This window comes from Pelophylax lessonae (assembly GCF_965119305.1).
Source record: "Pelophylax lessonae genome assembly, chromosome: 5".
In the NCBI taxonomy this organism is placed as follows: domain Eukaryota; kingdom Metazoa; phylum Chordata; class Amphibia; order Anura; family Ranidae; genus Pelophylax; species Pelophylax lessonae.
The window spans coordinates 37,099,325-37,119,933 of record NC_138772.1 but is presented as its reverse complement, the minus strand read 5'-3'; the positions used below and the strand labels follow the sequence as shown (position 1 = coordinate 37,119,933).

Below are 20,609 nucleotides of genomic sequence, written 5' to 3'. Positions count from 1 at the left end.
GGTCTAACCCGGTACTAGCAAGGGGTACCAAATAAAGCGGCCAATGAATGTACACTTTAACCACTTAAGCCCCGGATGATTTGGCTGCTGAAAGACCAGGGGGTATTTTGTGATTCGGCACTGCGTGACTTTAACGGACAATTGCGCGGTCGTGCGACGCTGTACCTAAACGAATTTGACGTCCTTTTTTTCCCACAAACAGAGCTTTCCTTTGGTGGTATTTGATCACCTGTGCGATTTTTACTTTTTGCACTATAAACAAAAAAAGAGATTCAATTTTGCAAAAATAACAATATTTTTCACATTTTTTTATATGAAATTCCCCCCAAAAAAATGTAAAAATCTAAATTTTTTTACATTTTCGGCCAATTTGTTTTATGCTACATATGTTTGGTAAAAAAAAATCGCAAAAAGCGTATTTTGATTGGTTTGCGCAAAAGTTATCGCGTTTACTAGCTAAGGGAAAGATTTTTGTCATTTTTGTTGTTTTTTTTTTAACGCGTAATGGCGGCGATCTGCGATTTTTTTTGCGGTACTGCGACATTGCAGCGGAGAGATCGGACCCTTGACTGACATTTTTGACACTTTTGGGGTTACCAGTGACATTTCTACAGTAATCAGTGCTATACATATGCACTGTTACTGTAAAATTACATGGCAGTGAAGGGGTTAACTTTATTTGAGAGGGAGGGGCTGTGTGTGTCCCTGGGGGGGTGATTCTAACTGTGATTGGCTGTGGCTAGAGCTGTAGGACCAATGATCAACGGTCCTACATAGTAGAACCGTATGATCATTGTTTCTACACAGGGGAGAATGACAGGCAGCTTCTTTACATCAGCCGCCTGCCTTTCTCCCTCTCCACCGACGATCGCTGAGTGAGCGGCGGACATCGGGTCCGCCGGTCACACGCGCGGGGGGGTCCGTGACCACGCGGGAGTGGGAGCGCGCCTCCGGCGGCGCGCGCTCGCTGCCCAGAGCCTCACAGGCTAGTGACGTACCGATACGTCACTCTGCCTGTGAGGGGCTAACCGCCGCAGTATATGTACTTGCGGCGGTCGGCAAGTGGTTAAAGCACTGTTAAAATGAGAACTCCACTCAATAAACTGAGAATGGAATGTTTGTAAAATGGCAAACCATCTATTTGCAGATCATTCACAACTTTTATTTATTACAGGACTTCATATATGCCAATAATGCACGCAGTTATGAGTAAATAATCCTCAAGGCAAAAGGAGGTCGAACCCGGTACTAGCGAGGTGTACCTAATAAAGTGGCCGCTGAGGGTATATTCATATCTTGAATGGGAAATTCAGGGAAAACGCATAAAACCCCAGCAGCTGAGTTATGTAAGGCCAGCGCTGTTTATAAACAGCCGCCATATGGAACAGAAAGTGAACATGAGGTGCGATTCATCACATTCCCCGAACTTAATGAGCCAATTTACAAGGCAATGACCCTGTTTTTCAACCAGATCTCCAATCATTGGGGAAGGTGATGAATAGAGACAAACTTAGGCTCATCTGAGAGGCTGTAATGGATAATTAAGATTGGCCGACGTGTTGTATACACAGAGCGGGAGCACTTGAACCTGGTAAGATACTGATTAATGGCGTCTGGTCATGTGACAGGAGGTGGTCAGATAGGCTTCCAGAAAATATCTGAGCTGCTCTGAGGGCGCTTAGAAAGATGTTATAGAAAAGGAGACCGTGCACAGGCGTTCGCTGAGAAAAAACGCCAATTTAAAACTGGCAAGTGGGGTGCGCGATGGGAGGGGTCATTCGCTAAGTTTATAAGGCTACATTTCCCAGCACATAGCCAAGAGGACATTTATAGCTAAACTCCACGCAATCCGCTAAATACACATTTGAAATACATATAGAAACTGTTTTGCCTGCAAAGGATTCGTATTTTTGTCCATACATTCCTGAGATTTCCACAGCCACACACATGAAAACGGTATCATAATTTACATAGTATTCCTGGATAAGTACATTGAGGAAAAAATTGGTACCTAGGAGTCTAAGATGGAACCTAAGCCCTGATCAGGGAGATAGTAAAAAAAAATAAAAAATAAAAAAAGCTCCATTCCCAGTAGACGACTCCTAAGTGGAAACGCGTCGGAGGGGGCTAGCTGCGTCACCATATGTCACGGACTGTTCTGCAGGCGGCCGTGGATGTTTTATTTTTAGTTTATTTTGACCCCTGACTGACATTTTTGGGGGTACCAGTGACATTACTACAGTAATCAGTGCTAAAAATATGCATTGTTACTGTAAAAATGACACTGGCAGGGAAGGGGTTAACTTTATTAGAGATCCAGGGGTTAAGAGTGTTCCTAGGGGCGTGATTCTAACTGTGGGGGGCGTGGCTTGTGATGTAACCACAGAGACATACGTTCCTACATAGCAGGATCATATAGTCTCTGCAGTTACACCAGGGAGAATGACAGGCGGCTTTGTTTACATCAGCCATCTGCCTTTCTCCCTCTCCAGCGGGAGACCGCGAGTGGCCGGAGGACATCGGAGCCGCCGGTCACTCGCACAGGGATGTCAGGGAACGAGTGGGGGCGGGAGCGCGCCCCCTGGTGGCGCGTGCTTGCCCCCTATTGGGTCGCGGGCGAGTGACGTACCAGTACGTCACTTTGCCCAGGAGGGGCTGACCGCCGCAGTATATGTACTTGCGGCGGTCGGCAAGTGGTCAAACGCGTTAGTGGGTGTGATTTTGGGAGGGGATAGTGCTAAAGCCTTCCTGTCATATTTGCAATAGAGCAGTTTTTTTTTTTTTTGCTGTGCGCTTCCATCTGTCCCCATCTGTATAATTCTACAGATATGAACCCCAATCGAACACGTAGCACCTCTCCAGGCTCCACTAATACAGTCTTTCGGTGATTCAATCCATGTTGGGTGCAGCTCCCACAAGGCTTGTTTTGCCCGATACTCAGAAGCATACAGGGGAGAGATGGAAGCGCACAGTGAGCTCTATTGCACAAATGACAGGAAGGCTTTCCTCCCGAACCACATCAACGCATTTCCCTCATCAGAAGCCTAATGGTGGCTACCATTAAGCCCATGATGGGTGAAACGTGTTAGTGGGTGTGGTTTGGAAGTGGGTGGAGCCTTCCTGGCATTACAATAGAGAAGTTTTCGCTGCATGCTTCCATCTCTCCTCTGTATAATTCCACTGATATGTTATAGCCCCCACACCTGGAGGGATTAGAATACCGATCAGGTTTATATGGCTGTCTGTTCCCCCGTTAGGGAGATTCCCCCTCTCTATTTGTCCTATTTACCATGCTTATTGAAAGTAAAAGAAAATCCAATATTTTGGGTTGTCCCCAGAAAAGTAATAGAGGAGAAATATTCCAATGGAGACCTATGGAGCCCAAGGGAATACCTTGATTTGCAAGGGTTTCCTCCCACTTCCTGTGTTGGCTATGGGACAGTAAGTAAAGGTAAATCCTCCCGATGGGACAAAGATGGCAACCCCCATATCCAAAAAAAAAAGTTTAGCCTATAGTTCTAATTTAGGGTTCTTACAATAGGTGTATATTTATAATGGGTTTCCTAGTTGGATGGTTCGTTTGGCATTTCCCTTGGTTGGCTCAAGGTGGTCTATTTTAAATATGGAGCTATATGTTCAATGGAGGATTGTCCATCCAATTAATGATTGAGCAATGTAGCAATGTATAAAAGGCTTCCCAGGATATTCAAAGGGACTAGTGGTCCACTCTCTGATAGAACTGAGTGCCCTATAAAAGGCTTCCTTTGATACTAAGGGAGGAAATACTGACATATGGGAAAGACTTCTTTCCCAAGATTCTCACTTTTTCTGCCTCGTGTTATCCCTTCTTTGTTCCTAAGTCTACCAGGAGGGAAGTTTTGGGCTCCCCTTACGAACAGCTTCTGTATGTACAGCATCAAAAATCGCATACTACCTGTCAGGACCTGAGTCTGAACCCGCAACCTCTGCTGTATCAGGCAGTGTTTCTTCTTGCTAGCCACTTGGGGCGCTGGAAAGCTCCCTGGACAATTCCTTGAATGATGCTGCCTTGAACCTTGTTTCTCTTGAAGTTTGAACCCTTTGCTCCTCCCATGAACTTCATATTTTAGTCATGTCTCTGCACTTCCTGTTTGCCAGATTATTGTACTCTTTACACCCAAGATCTCGCTTTTGTCCCAACCTTTGGCTTTTTCCTATGGAACACTTCCAACCTGCTCACCTCCTAGTTGGGCGATCCTGAGGACCACAACCTGGTACTAACAGGCAGCAAATCTCCACCATCAGTAGCGCTGGTGAGCCCCGGTTAGTGCTTAGATTCTGCACCTCGGATGAGCCCGGGTCATCCTTCTGGGTGACCTGCTTATGTACCTATCCAGCTGGTTGGTGGGTGTCACTCTACAGCTACTGGTCTCCGAGCCTAACCCCTGACCATGTCACTACCGTTCCTTAGAAAGTGGACTAAGTCTGTGAAACGCATTGGGGCTTTAATCTGATATATTGATAGCTATAAAATATAGTTGATTTTTCTCCAATTGGTACCATTAATGTCTATTAAATTTTTTTTTTTTGTATCTTGGTTATATCTTGCTGTATGGATCTTTCTTTTGTTGTGATGATCCTAAGTCATTCAAGTAGACAAATGCACATGGTTGCAAAGCTAAGTAATCCCACAAACCTAAACTCAAGAAGTAGTTGTCAACTTTCAAGGTAAGGGGGACCTCAAATGCGGCCCCCAATGTCTCTAAGGGCCAAATATAGTATCTATTACATGTAAAACTACCGAAAACTGTCACTGATGGAAAACTTGCTAGAGAAAATGGTCAGAGATCATTCTACAGCACTGGTTGGAGACTGAAGTCATGCCATAGGAGACAATCAGAGACTAGGGACATGTTGCATGAAACCACTAGACTTCACCACTATGAGGGCCCCTTTACAAACCAATGCTTTCTCTACTGACTCCTGGGGTCCAAGGGCTGCATGTGGCTGTCAAGGCGCGGGTTGTGCACCAGGGACTTAAAGAGTCTCTTACAGGACCCTGTGGGCTTGTGGCTATAGATAAGAATAATCAAGGTATCACTTCACAAGCCCTCCAGACCTGACAACTGCAATATCAGAAGGAAGAAAGAGGTAATTTCATACCGAGGCACCAAAGTGTCTGAGAGCATAAAATAGGAAAACATTTGTCTTGGGATGAGAGCTATTTCTTTTGATACTACGAGCAATGAGCTGAATGCAATTACCAAATGATATGTCCAGGCCTTACAGAACCAGCTAGGGACCAGCTAAACAATTATATGCAAGGTCGCCATCAGGGGGGGACAGCCCATACACATGTAGGGGGCCCAGGTGTCACAAGGGATCCGGGCACCCTGAGCGGGCCGGCCTCCCGGGCCCCAACCAACGAGACCGAGTTGCTGCTGCTGTAGTAACTAGCAATTGCTAAAGCAGAGTGGCCATGGTGTGAGCCGATGCAGCTCACTTAGCTCACTTAGATATCATCTGCACTCCGCTTCTCCCTACAGACCGGATGCTGGTTTGGGAACCACGCCAGTCGCAGGTTGGCCGCATGGAAGAGCTGCACTGTGTGTAGACTGCAAGACTGCTCAGTGCTCACTGTAGACTGGTCTGGAAACAAGTTGTTAGACATCACAATAGTAAATTGACAATTTTGCTAGTTGTGGGCCTGTGCTGTGAAGGCCAGCGGGTGGGCCCTGGGGAATGTTGGGGGCCAGGCCTAGGGGACCCAGGCCTAAAGCTGTGTAAGGGCCCCCCCATTTTCTGATGGTTGCCCTGATTATATGGACCTGGCCTGTGAAAGTCAGGGTACATTTGGACTTGCTAAGATTGGGATAATGTGTTCCAACCCAACCAGAAGGAATGGCCGGTCCATATAACCTGCTGCCACCTTTTGAGAAATAAGTTTGAAAAACAACCCCCTAGCATTTCTGTGTGCGGCCATCTTGAGTAAGGCCAGATGATTCATGTAGCATTTACTTCCTGGAATCCATTGGCCTTAGCTCAGGCATACATGTGTGGCGGTGTGCTCTGCAGACAAAGCCCCTCCTCCTCTCCTCCTAAGAAGACTCCTGGATGCATGACATCATTTTGGCCTAGGCCAGAAACCAGGAAGCAACTAAATAAATGTAAAAAAATAAAATGTAAAACAAGTAAACATACATTGCGATCTATTTACTACTGCTAGCAGCATAAGGATTAAAAATAGTTCATGTTGATTGAGAGTAAAGTTCAGCTTTAAGTGCTGATTCACACTATAGCGATGTCAGACATCGTACATGATTCACACCCAGGGGCTGACTGGCAACTTTTGGCCCAGGGGGCAAGTACAAACCAGAGGCCCATGGTGCAGCGACTCGGCCCCCATCCCACTCTCCCTCTTCCCAGCCTCCTCCTGACCCCCATTCCAGGCTGAAGCTCTGCTTCAGGTACTTTCTACTCACTGTCCGAAACCAGGGTTCCTGACCTGGCCAGCAGGGGGCAGTTGGGGGGAGCTGGGATAGCTTGTTTGGGGCTCCAGTGAGACATGGAATCGGTGCTCAGACACAGTTTACACATGCATGCTGGGAGGGGGAGGCCTGCTCTCTGTCCTTTTCTTCAAGTCGCACCCAGTAGGTCAGTGGTAGGGACTTTTTACTTTTCTTCCCCAGGAATCCTTTACGCCTGTTTGTGGCAGAAGCAGTGCAGCCTATTTACGGGCCATCAGAGTGGCCGGGGGGGGGGGGGCAATTGCCCCCCTGTCGCTTGGCCCAGTCCTCCCCTGTTCGTACCGTACTGCTATGCAAGTCATATGCGATGTCTGTGCGATGCAAATTCAGCCATACAGATCGTATGGCTGAATTCGCATCGCAATCGGACCAAAGTCGTGTAGGACCCTTTTTTGGGTCCGCACCAGAATGGGATCACATGGCTGTTCACACCTATGTGATCCGATTCATGTCCGAATTGACAGTTCGCACTGCGATATATGAACTGATCTGGGGGTGTCATTAACTTTGTATTGAGACTCCCAGCAGTTTGCATAAGGCAGTGTGAACTGGGTGCGATGCGGGAACCCCCAGTGGATTCGCAGGGTTACCGCATCACACCAAGTGAACCGGTACTGATGCATACAGAGTTGTATCAATTTGCATCTTTTATACCTTCCTGAATTTCCACTTTAATTGTCATCCATCTGATAGCCAGAAGAGTTAATCTGCTCTTGCACTTTGGGGTTGATTTACTAAAGGAAGATAGACTGTGCGCTTTGCACAGTGCAGTTGCTCCAAAGCTTAGTAAATGAGGTTTCACTTTGCAAAGAATAGCCAATCATGTACAAGGATAATTTTAAAAAAAAACTGATCTTTTTTTTTCTTGCACATGATTGGATGATGGAAGTCAGCAGAGCTTCTGCTCATTTACTAAGCTCTGGAGCGACTGCACTTTGCAAAGTGCCCAGTCTATTTGCCCTTAGTAAATGAACCCCTTATATGTCAATCTTTCCTTACCTGCACTGTAAATGGCTGAAACGTGTTGATGGGATGGGTCAGGCCATACACCACTTTGTCTTTCTCCGCCACAAACGTCCCTTTAAGAAAGAAAAGAAAAATCAGGCTCACTAATAGCCGACAATTATTCAGCTGATTGCCAATCCGTCCTCCCTCCCCCCATCCACACCATTTACCTTCACCGCCTAATTTGCTGAGTTTGGTTCATGCTGTGTCGGGGGTTGTTAAGTAAACAAATGCATATAATTAGAGGCTTTAAAATGTATTTATAGGATGAAGTAATCTATCACTTGTATATATCATATCACGTTGTTGATTGCAGCCCAGTCAGCCGGGAGCCAGGGGGAAATTCTCCAGCTTGAGCTGGCACTTGCCAAGTATCATAATCCTCCGGGCTTAACAAATGTCGGCTGTTTGCGGGCAGAATATTGATGAGCTCTTACGTGAGCAATCATATGTAATTACAGCAAAGCCTCACAGCGAGGTCACACCTGCAGGATGGATGGATGGATGGATCGGGGATATCTATCTATGTGTATCTATCATAAAACTCTCTCTCTGCCCCTCTCTATTTTCTTTCTTTTTTTTTTTTCTTTTCTTTTCTTTCTTCCTCTTTATGCAGTAATTTTACAGGGGTGTCAAACTTGGGGCCCTCCAGCTGTTGCGGAACTACTAGTCCCATTATGCCTCTGCCTTTGGGAGTCATGCTTGTAACTGTCAGCCTTGTAATGCCTCATGGGACGTGTAGTTCCGCAACAGCTGGTGGGCCCCTAGTTTGACACCTGTGCAGTAGAAATTAGAAAGGGCCTTAACACATACCTGCCACCAGAGGCGCAACTAGAACCTTCAGGGCCCCGGTGCAAGAAACCATGAAGGCCCCCTCCCGGACCCCTGGCCGGGGGGCCCTTCCCTTTAAGCCTGGGGCTCTTCCCACTGATCCTGGGGCCCTTTACTCTTGTTGCGGGGCCCTTTATTACAGTCCCCCAGCAGGACCCTTTCACAAGTTCTGCAGTGGGCCCCCTTCCTGCCATCTTGGGGCCTCCCCACAGTGGTGGAATGCCAGGGCCCGGTTGCAAGTGTGACCTTTGAGATCCTAGAAGTTCACCCACTGGTGTCAGCAGTTTTAATTTTTTGGTATTTTATTTGGATTATTTTTTATAATTTTTTTTTTTTTTTTTACAATGTCACTGACTATGACTCTGTCCATTCAGAAAAGGAAGGAGCTGGTAAATTACATATTTACCGACCCCTTCCTGGTTCCTGGCAGCAGCCGGCAGGAGAGGGGAGGGAGCACAGTGGGGGGGCAGCACAGTGAAGGGGGGGGACAGTCAGCACAGTGGGGGGGGGGGGGGGGGCATGGGAGCACACAGGGGCCCAGAGACAGTGGAACACAAGTGTGAACTGGATAGGAGGAGTGGCGGGGGCAGCATACAGAGGAACTAATCTCCTCCATTTTCCTCCTGCAGCTACATGCTGCCCCCGCCGCCCCTCCTATCCAGGTGTACAGGGGAGACGCACAGGCCCCCTGGAACATGTGGCCCGGTTGCAATTGCAACCCCTGTAGTTACGCCCCTGCCTGAGACCAGGTCTGCTGTTTGAAATCACGGGGCTCCATACAGCCTACCTGCCAGGGCCCCCCCTTCCTGGCCAAAAGTGACTTCTTTGCAGCCCCAGCAGCCACAGATTAATGAATAGGTAACGCTCTGAGGTTTCCTGCTCTTTCACAAGTTGAAGCATAGTAAACACAGGATGAAGGAGTGATACAGGAGTGATTGGTACCGATCGCTCACTGTGTTCATTCAGGAAAGGAAGGGGCCAGTAAATGACATATTTACCAGCCCCTTTTGCTGATCTCTATCCTGAAACATCTCCCTTTGTGCCCACAGTATGTGCTGGTGGGAGAGGAGAGGAGGGAAGCCAGAAGTGCTGCAGGGGAAAGGGGCAAACGGGGGGCCAAGACAGCAAATGGAAGGGGCACATGTGCTATGACCTATCCCCCTGCAGTGCACCCGGAGGGAGAAAGAGGAAGAGAAGCTGGTAGCGCTACAGGGGAAGACAAAAGCGGATCAGTGGCTGTAATAAGACAGTACAGCAAGCCCTCCTGCCCAGCAGGTGACTGGGCCCCCCTTTTGAACTGATGGTGCCTGGGCCCTGTACAGCAGCCCTGCCAGCCACACGTATGTGTTCATGGTGGTACGAGGTTGTGTGCAGAGAGCTCCCAGCTGAGTGCTCCCAGCTCACTGACTGAGCTGTCACCAACAGCTTGTTCAAGACTTTTGATGGGGAGCATCGATCATGTGACCTCTGTGAGAGTCAATCCTAGCAGTCACATGATTGAGAAGCTGCGTTGTCTTCCTGCATTAAAGCTAATTGTAAGAGACCCAGGCAGTGTTGAGAACCTTCCGCAGGATTTTTTACTGATAAAACATGGAACATTTACTGACGGAGCACATTTTTTACTGACAACCTGAAAAATGACATTAAAAACTAAGACGATTGATATTTAAACAGTATAAATATCAGGGATGGACGAACGGTTCAGCCCGAGCATGAGGTCTCACCTGCAGGATGGATGGTTGGATGGATGGGGGATATCTATCTATGTGTATCTATCATAAAACTCTCTCAGCCCCTCTCTATTTTCTTTATTTTATTTTTATTCTTTTCTTTCTATCATTTCCTCTTTATGCAGTAGCAGGTAGAAAGGGCCTTAGCACATACCCGCCACATGCATGTGTCCATGGTGGTACGAGGTTGTGTGCAGAGAGCACTCTCACTGAGTTCTTCATGTTGATGGGGACAAGGATCTCTTCCTGACAATCCTGGGCTGTGGTTGCCGGGGTCTGCGGGCGGGGGCTTATCGGAATCTGGAAGCCCCCTTTAACAAGGGGGCACCCAGATCCCAGCCCCCCACCCTATGTGAATGGGTATCGGGTACATTGTACCCCTACCTATTCATCAAAAAAGGAGAGTCTCTCTCTCTCTCTGTAGCGTACTCCTGTACTCTCAACTCTGTACGTAGCATACTCCTGAACTCTGTACTCTGTACATAATGTACTCCTGAACTCTACAGTATATGTAGCGTACTCCTGAACTCTGCACTCTATATGTAGCGTACTCCTGAACTCTGCACTCTATACGTAGCATACTCCTGAACTCTGCACTCTATACGTAGCGTACTCCTAAACACTGCACTCTATATGCAGCGTACTCCTGAACTCTGCACTCTATACGTAGCGTACTCCTAAACTCTGCACTCTATACGTAGCGTACTCCTATACTCTGCACTCTATACGTAGCGTACTCCTGAACTCTGTACTCTATACGTAGCGTACTCCTGAACTCTGCACTCTATACGTAGCGTACTCTTGAACTCTGCACTCTATACGTAGCGTACTCCTGAACTCTGCACTCTATACGTAGCGTACTCCTGAACTCTGCACTCTATACGTAGCGTACTCCTAAACTCTGCACTCTATACATAGCATACTCCTGAACTCTTTACTCTGAATGTAGCGTACCGCTGAACTCTGCACTCTGTACGTAGCGCACTCCTGAATTCTGCACTCTGTACATAGCATACTCCTGAACTCTATACTCTGAATGTAGCGCACTCCTGAATTCTGCACTCTGTACATAGCATACTCCTGAACTCTGCACTCTGTACATAGCATACTCCTGAACTCTGCGCTCTATATGTAGCATACTCCTGAAATCTGCACTCTATACGTAGCATACTCCGGAACTCTGCACTCTATCTGTAGCGTACTCCGTCCTGAACTATGCACTGTGTACGTATCGTACTCCAGAACTCTGCAGTCTGAATGTAGCGTACCCCTGAACTCTGCACTCTGTATGTAATGCACTCCTGAACTCTGCACTCTGAATGTAGCGTACCCCTGAACTCAGCACTTTGTAAATAGTGCACTCCTGAACTCTGCACTCTGTACAGGTCTCATTCCTGCACCCTGAACTCTGTATGTAATGCGCTCCTGAACCCTGCACTCTGTATGTAACGCACTCCTGAACTCTGTACGTAGCACAATGCAGATACAACCGGCCTTTTAGGGGGGCAACCCTACTGCTGATGCGGCTCACAAGGAATTTGAGTTTGACACCCCTGCTCTATAACCATAGTAGTTGTAGTGTCATAAATATGACAACATGGCTGATATTATTCTTGAGGTATTTGTAGCTGTATTATAATGCATTAAGAATAGTACTGTCTGTGCTATTTTTGTTATTTGCAATAACATTAAAATTTTCAGAACAAGCTTTTGGGGTGTACTCCTTTCTTCAAGGTCTAAGCAGGGGCACACCCTGAAAGCTTGGATGTTATCACAAATAAAAAAAAAAATAATCATAGACAGTACTCAATTGTTCTTGTTCACTGATATTAAAAATGATCACATTCATCATGTGTATTCTTTTTGAATCTTGGTGTGCTTTGTGTATTTCTTCCAGATCTGTGCAGTAATCCAGTATGAGACTTTCCCTCTGTGCAGGAGCTGGTCTTGTCTCCACCCCTTCCTGTAGTTTTCTACAGGCAGCTTGTAGTGGGTGGGGCCTGCTGAGTTCCTCCCACAGCTCTGCACTTTGCACAGGCTATGTACAGCGGGCGGGAAACTCATATGAGCAGCCTCAATATTTATTGTGCTTCAGCCAATCCCTGGGGAGGTGTGACCAGTAGGTGGCTTAGGAGGCACATAAATAGTCTGGACTTTGGAATGGCAGGGTCTTCCTGTGGGAGGAATTCTATCCAGCTGGGTAGGGGTGGCTAAACCGACTTGCGTCCTTTGCTAACCCCCACTGTAGTGTTCCTTGCCCCCCATAGCAGTGCCCTGTGCCCCCCACCCCCCACAAAGCAGTGTCCTTTGTCTCCTTCTTAAGTATCCCCCACTAACACACACACACCAATGTGTAGGTAGCACTCAGGTGTCCTGCAGAGCAGAGAGCGGAGCTGCCGGAGTTACCTTTTTACATTAACAAGCTGGTGATTGGTTGCTAGGACCGCCTTGCTTTCTAGCAGCCAATCACCTGCTGGTTAACTCAAAAAGTGAACGGAGACAGCTCCCGTTTCCACCCTCCAACCAGTGCTGTGTCCCGCTCTCTGCACTGCAGTGAAGGTTAGAGCTATGAAGGCTGGAGGGGAGGACCGTCAAAGCAAGCCTGTGTTCGCCATCCACCCATCGGCTGCTCACGCTCATCGGGTAGATCGAGGTGCATGAACTGTTGCTGTTTGCCTGGCTTCCTCTACACTGCTTTGGGCAAGAACCTGTTAAATTACAGCGGCTCCTACAGGGGCAGCGCTACACTAGATTGGCTGTATATTCTTGTGTAGTGTACAGTAAGATGTGAACTCCTCCGAAGTTTAACAAACAGGAAAGATAATTAAAAAGCAAACAAACATATTATGAATTCACAAAGAAATACAAATATTTAAATATATACACACAGTAGACGGTTTATTACTGCAATGGCGAATAATTGAAAACAGCAATTTTCTGCCTTTTGAAAAATGTCCCTCCGCAGAGGAAATCGAATTTTGATGTTTTATACTGAAGTGGTACTTACGTGTTTATTGCTCGATTGTCAGCTGGTGATTAATTACGGGGAGTGTGCTTCATATAATGTTATTCATTAGGCTACACTGATCTGTTGTGCCTGCGCCGCTTTAAACTGAAATGTTTACCCGAAGACGGAGTGTCATACTTTATACTGTCACATGGCTCCGCACGCAACTAAATATTTCCCCGTGTATTTAAATATTTCGCAGAGGGCTGATAAATCTAGAAGGCAATTTCATATGTATATATGTATGTATATATACAGTATCTCACAAAAGTGAGTACACCCCTCATATTTTTGTAAATATTTTATTATATCTTTTCATGTGACAACACTGAAGAAATGACACTTTGCTACAATGTAAAGTAGTGAGTGTACAGCTTGTATAACAGTGTAAATTTGCTGTCCCTTCAAACTAGCTCAACACACAGCCATTAATGTCTAAACCGCTGGCAACAAAAGTGAGTACACCCCTAAGTGACAATGTCCAAATTGGGCCAAAAGTGTCAATATTTTGTGTGGCCACCATTATTTTCCAGCACTGCCTTAACCCTCTTGGCATGGAGTTCACCAGAGCTTCACAGGTTGCCACTGGAGTCCTCTTCCACTCCTTTATGACAACATCACGGAGCTGGTGGATGTTAGAGACCTTGCGCTCCTCCATCTTCTGTTTGAGGATGCCCCACAGATGCTCAATAGGGTTTAGGTCTGGAGACATGCTTGGCCATTCCATCACCTTTACCCTCAGCTTCTTTAGCAAGGCAGTGGTCGCCTTGGAGGTGTGTTTGGGGTCGTTATCATGTTGGAATACTGCCCTGCGGACCAGTCTCTGAAGGGAGGGGATCATGCTCTGCTTCAGTATGTCACAGTACATGCTGGCTTTCATGGTTCCCTCAATGAACTGACAGGCTAAGGTAGTATATGAGCAGGCTAGGGTAGTATATGGACAGGCTAGTGTAGTATATGGACAGGCTAGGGTAGTATATGGACAGGCTAGGGTAGTATATAGACAGGCTAGTGTAGTATATGGACAGGCTAGGGTAGTATATAGACAGGTTAGGGTAGTATATGGACAGGCTAGGGTAATATATGGACAGGTTAGTTTAGTATATAGACAGGCTAGTGTAGTATATGGACAGGCTAGGGTAGTATATAGACAGGCTAGGGTAGTATATAGACAGGCTAGGGTAGTATATGGACAGGCTAGGGTAGTATATGGACAGGCTAGGGTAGTAAATAGACAGGTTAGGGTAGTATATAGACAGGCTAGGGTAGTATATGGACAGGCTAGGGTAGTATATGGACAGGCTAGGGTAGTAAATAGACAGGTTAGGGTAGTAAATGGACAGGCTAGGGTAGTATATGGACAGGTTAGGGTAGTATATGGACGGGCTAGGGCAGTATATAGACAGGCTAGGGATGTATAGGGGTGGGCTAGGGAAGTATAGTGGCAGACTAGGGTAGTATAGGGGCAGGTGGAGCGGCCCAGGCGCAGTTGTCATCATGACACACAAAACTGTTGGAAAAGGAAGGAGACGGACGCGGTTCAATTAGCTGGCCCTTGCAAAGTGCCAGCGGGACCCATGGTAGGGCCAGCCCTGGTGCTAGTATGCAATGCATTCTAGCACATTATGGCTTTACCTTGCACGTCAGAAAAAAAAAAGAAAAAAGGCACCCAGCTGATCTATGATTATAAACCATTGAAACCTTTGGGTTCGCATAATAGCCAGACATCTCATTTTCAAAGCGAGAGAGCTACAATGTCTCCCCTATGTCTTGTCCCACCACCCACATTATATATTGGATTTAGTAATGCCATGAACACTTACCAAACATTCTGTCCCATATGATGAGTGTCCCGCCATAGTTTGAATCAATGCAATAGGGATTTCTGCCTGCAAAATAGATAGAAAGTTTATCAGCTCATGGCAGTAACGGTCAGCCAATGCAAACCTGGAGTATGGGTTGGCAAATTTTTATGTTTCAAATGCCACTTTTTGGATTGACATATCTCCTTAGACCCAGTCTGTCTATACAGTATGATCACCTGCTGACTTGGCACAATCCACAGGCAGCCTAACTCTTCAATAAGACACACATTGCAATTTTACTTCAGATAATTGTAGTACAGAGGATATTTATTCAATCTTTGAAGTGTAAGAAGACAATGACTTTCCTAAGCCCTGTCTCTGAGAAGTACTAAAACCGACAGTCAGGGCCTGCCAGATAGGGGGGGGGGGGGCATTAGCCCTCTTGTAGGGGAACCGGGCACAGAGGGGGGGGGAGGCTGCCAACAGCACAGGGAATTGGTGTGGTCGGGCAGGAGGGGCAATTACAGAAAGAAGCCCTGTGCGGCTCTCTGCAGCAGCTGAAAGACGGTTTTTCCCCCTCCTGACAGCTTTCAGCTGCTGCAGAGAGAGATACAGACATAGGGCATTGTTCCCCAACATCGATCCCCCTCCCTGCTCGGCCTGCTTCTGTTCCCCCCCTCCCCGTGTGGCCTCCTTTTACTGCGCCCCTCCCCTGTAGCACTGCTGGCTTCCCTGTCCTGTAAAAAGATAACAAATTGTAAAAAAAAAAAAAATAATAATTAAATATAGTAATACATAATTTAAAAAAATTGGAAGAAAAATTGTAAAAATTGTTAACATTTTAAAAAAAAATGATGTTTTTTTTTTTAAATGTAAAAAAGAAATCAAAAAAGGGCTAATTCACATAGGTTCTCTGTTATGCTTGTGTACGCTAATAATGATTGTAGTGTATTTTTAGTAAAAATATTGTCTAGATAAATTCAGGGGGGGGGGGGTGGCCCGGCCAGGTAGGCTGTATGGCGCCCCGTGATTTCTAACAGCAGCTCTGCTGACAGTGGAAACAGTGAGAGTCTAGCTAGGACTGAACTAACCAGCATTAAACAGGAGGGTAGGACAGACTTCAATACCAAATCACATAATGATAAAGTTGCAGTGGTTCTAAACTGCCACTAGTTGGCAGCATACATCAAACAAAGACAGACTGATACGGCTCAATACAAAACAGAAAAAAATACTTGTAAATGGGACAGACTAGTGAAAGAAATGTCCACCACTTCTAAAACCCCTCTATTGGATCACCTCCTTAGTTGGACAGGCGGCAAAGCCAGGCAGGAGTTCTTCCTCACTTCAAACTATCCATTCATCGAAAAGAAAGAAGCCAGTGGAACATCGTAAGTGAAGCTTTATCACAAGGGTCTCCAGACTTTTCAAACAAAGGGCCGGTTTAGTGCCCTTCAGACCTTATGGGGGCCGGACTGTTGCCAGTGTGAGTAGAAAATGTCTCGGTGTCAGTGGGAGTAAACATTGCCCCATCATTCATTTCAACAGAAGGAATAGTACCCCATTATCCCATTTTTTGTTTTAGCAGGAGGAATGGTGTCCCATGGTTGGTATCAATGGAAGTAATAATGCCCATTTGGCAGTATCAGTGGGAGGAATAGTGCCGTACTGTTGGTATCAATGGGAGGAATAGTGGCCCATAAGCAGTGTCAGTAGGAGAATTAGTGCACCATGGTTGGTATCAATAGAAGGAACAGTGCCCCTTTAAGGGTGTCAGTGGGAGGAATAGTGCCCCATTGTTGGTCTCAGCAGGAGGAGAAGTACCCCATCGCTGGTGTCAGTGGGAGGAATAGTGTCCCATCCTTGGTGTCAGTGGGAGGAATAGTGCCCCATCCTTGGTGTCAGTGGGAGGAATAGTGCCCCATCGATGGTGTCAGTGGGAGGAATAATGCCCCATCGATGGTGTCAGTGGGAGGAATAGTGCCCCATCATTGGTGTCAGTGGGAGGAATAGTGCCCCATCATTGGTGTCAGTGAAAGGAATAGTGCCCCATTGATGGTGTCAGTGGGAGGAATAGTGCCCCATTAATGGTGTCAGTGGAAGGAATGGTACCCCATCAATGGTGTCAGTAGGAGGAATAGTGCCCCATCGATGGTGTCAGTGGGAGGAATAGTGCACCATTAATGGTGTCAGTGGGAGAAATGGTGCCCCATCCTTGGTGTCAGTTAGAGGAATAATGTCCCAAGGGCCAGATAGAGACAAGCAAAGGGCCGCATCTGGCCCCTGGGCCACAGTTTGGAGACCAATGCTTTATCACTTTGGACAAGCAACACAAGGCCCGATTTGTGGCCTCCTACCGACTCGTTTCACCTTACACTGGGCTTAGATGTAGAGGCTTAGGTCCCAGGCAAGGTTGCTTGTCTGGAACAATATAGCTGTCCCTTACTTTCTTCTGACATATGGATTGTTTCCTATAGGAGACCTACCGAGTGTAATGATAAAAATGAATATCCGCACCAGGCTATTGAAGTTGTGTCATGCATGCAGCAAAACTTAGGAACCCAACACAGTAAAAAGTTGGAATGTTTGTCAGACTATTATTGTCATCTGTGCCCCAGCTGGGGGGACTTTCCCTCACTTACTGTAAGGATAAGAAGTAATAGAAAATCTTTCTAATGGAGATACCGGCAAAAACAAGAACACCTTTTTTATTATAGTGGAGGGATTAGAACCAACAATATTTTTTATCGATGACTGCGTTTTTCCATCCCGGGTGACAACCCTTCTCTCCATTTCTTGTTCTGGTGTCACAGAGATGTAAAGTAAGGCAAAAACTTCCCCAGCAGTGCCAACAGCAGAAAGGAGAACCTGGAAGAATTTTCATTTTTAATTGACCTACATCAGTGGTTTTCAGTTTATGAGCTTTAGGAGGCTTTGGATGTGGCCCCTGACATCACTAAGGAGCCGCACATAATGTTCAGTATAAGTAATGCACTACCTACACCCAGGGCCGCTGATAGGGGGGAGGGGGGCACCAGTCCTCCTGTAGGGGGTCCAGGCACACAGGGGGGCCCCAACGGCAGGGGAAATCGGTGCGGTCGGGTGGAGGGGCAATTACAGAAGGATGCCCTGTGCGGCTCTCTGAAGCAGCTGAAAGCCAGTTTCTCTCCCTCCCACCGGCTTTCAGCTGCTGCAGGGAGAGACACAGTGCTTGTTCCTGTAATTGCCTCCCCCAGCCCCCCCAGTTCTGTCTGTTTTTGATCCCCCCCCCCCTGCCTCCCTGTCAGTCTGAATCCCCATCCACCCCCACCCCCCCCCCCCCCCATGAGTTCCTTTGTTACTAATAGCTTGGCATCCCTGACTTCGAAAGAAAATTTCACCCACCTCTCAATGCCCTGCCCAAAATCAGTGCTTTGATAGGGCAGAGGGATGAATGGTGGGCATGGCTTACCCATAGGAGGAGATTTACTAAAACTAGAGAGTGCAAAATCTATGCTGTGCGTAGAAACCAATCAGCTTCCAGGTTTTATCCTCAAAGCATAACCACTTCCTAACAGCGCCTGTTGTTCCAGGAGGGTGTCCATGGACATCCTCCCAGAACCACGCACCTCGCACACCCCCTGGGACGTGAATTCGGTGCACTCTGTGATCTCTGTACCGATCGCAGATTGTGGTAAAGGTCCCAATCGCAGTGGCCCTTTACCACGTGATCAGCTGTGTCCAATCACAGCTGATCACAGTGTGAACAGAATTGCCGGTTATTGGTATTCCTCTCCTTACCTGCTGTCACAGGATGGGGAAAGGAGAGCTGGTAACTGGCAATCCTGACAGAGGACATGCACACAGATAATCAACGCACTGATCATCAGTGCCCTGATTATCAGTACAGCCCCATCAGCGCCAATCAGTGCCATCAGTGCTGCCCATCAGTGCCATCAGTGCTGCTCATCAGCGCTGCCCATCAGTGACACCAGTGCTGCCTATGAGTGCCAATCAGTGCTGTCCATTAGTGTCTCCTCATCAGTGCTGCCTATCAGTGCCCATTAGTGATGCCTATTAGTGCCCATCAGTGCCACCTATCAGTGAAGCCTCATCAGTGCCACCTCCTCCATGCCCATCAGTGCAGCCTTCCAATACCCATCAGTGCAGACTCATCAGTGCCCATCAGTGCAGCCTCATCAGTGCCCATCAGCACAGCCTCATCAGTGCCCATCAGTGCAGCCTCATCAGTGCCCATCATGCAACCTCATCAGTACTCATCAGTGCTGCCTATCAATGCCCATCAGCGCAACCTCATCAGTGCCCATTGGTGCTGCTAATCAGTGCCCATCAGTGTAGCCTTATTAGCTCACATCAGTGAAGGATACAAATTAGTTATTTGCAAAATTTTATAACAGAAACTAAGAAAAAAATGTTTTTTCAAAATGTTCAGGATTTTTTTGTTTGTTTAGCAAAAAATAAAAACCCCAGGGGTAATTAAATACCACCAAAAGAAAGCTCTACTTGTGTGAAACAAATGAATAAAATTTCATACAGGTACAGTGTTGCATGACCGCGCAATTGTCATTCAAAGCGTGACAGTGCTGAAAGCTGAAAATTGGCCTGGGCAGGAAGGGGGTAAAAGTGACCGGTAGACAAGTGGTTAAGCTTGCATTCACTCTTTGAATTTTGTAAATGCGTGCAAAATGACATGATTTTTTGCGCGTTTATTGTATGCACGAAAAACACAGCTTGCGCTTGTATTGGCATTTCTTGTTAATGGCACACCACATGCAGCAAAAAAAAGACATGCATTTTATAGGTGCATGAGCTTCTTTGCCTGGATTTTGTTGCACGTAGGGCAGCCCATTCAAATTAACTGTCGCTCTATGTGTTTGTTGCATATGCATGGACTGACGTTTACAAAATGCAAAGTGTGAGTGTGGGCTAACTCTCTGAACACACACACATTTCTTTAGTATAGGCCTTTTGTTAAAATTGGTATTCCTTCTATAATTTCTATACAAGACATTTTGTGATGTATTATTACCTCCCCTGCTGTGGTTGTCGGCAACCTCCAGATTCATATTTCTTTTCAGTGCTCTATAGCGTTGGACAAAGCCCTTGCTACTGTAATTGGCTGACTTCCTCACTCACAGGGCTATACACAGAGCCTGCGATCAAATTACAGGCAGCCTGGTGTTTGAAATATGGCATCCCTGCCATGTCTTTAGGTGAAGCGGAACTCCCGGCAGATTTAAAATCGTTTAATCCAGTTATATATTCATTAAAAAATATTTTTACTTACTAGTATAACCACTTCCAGCCCAAGCCAATTCTTGCACTCCTCTCCTATGTGTAAAAAGCATTTTTTTCTTTTTGCTAGAAAATTACTCAGAACCCCCAAACATTATACAGTATCTCACAAAAGTGAGTACACCCTTCACATTTTTATAAATATTTTATTCTATCTTTTCATGTGACAACACTGAAGAAATGACACTTTGCTACAATGTAAAGTAGTGAGTGTACAGCTTGTATAACAGTGTAAATTTGCTGTCCCCTCAAAATAACTCAACACAGCCATTAATGTCTAAACCGCTGGCAACAAAAGTGAGTACACCTCTAAGTGAAAATGTCCAAATTGGGCCCAAAGTGTCAATATTTTGTGTGGTCACCATTATTTTCCAGCACTGCCTTAACCCTCTTGGGCATGGAGTTCACCAGAGCTTCACAGGTTGCCTCT

At 46.5% G+C, this 20,609-nt stretch overlaps 1 protein-coding gene across 1 annotated transcript in view; it reads right to left on the bottom strand.

Moving 5' to 3' along the window:
• Positions 1–20,609, bottom strand: part of AGMO (alkylglycerol monooxygenase) — a 388,184-nt gene that overhangs the window by 187,863 nt on the left and 179,712 nt on the right. The window contains exons 7-8 of the mRNA XM_082259080.1: positions 14,903–14,968; positions 7,506–7,585 (exon numbers count right to left, since the gene is read on the bottom strand). Coding sequence (XP_082115206.1) covers positions 7,506–7,585; positions 14,903–14,968 — 146 coding nt within the window. The remainder of the gene's footprint in view (positions 1–7,505; positions 7,586–14,902; positions 14,969–20,609) is intronic.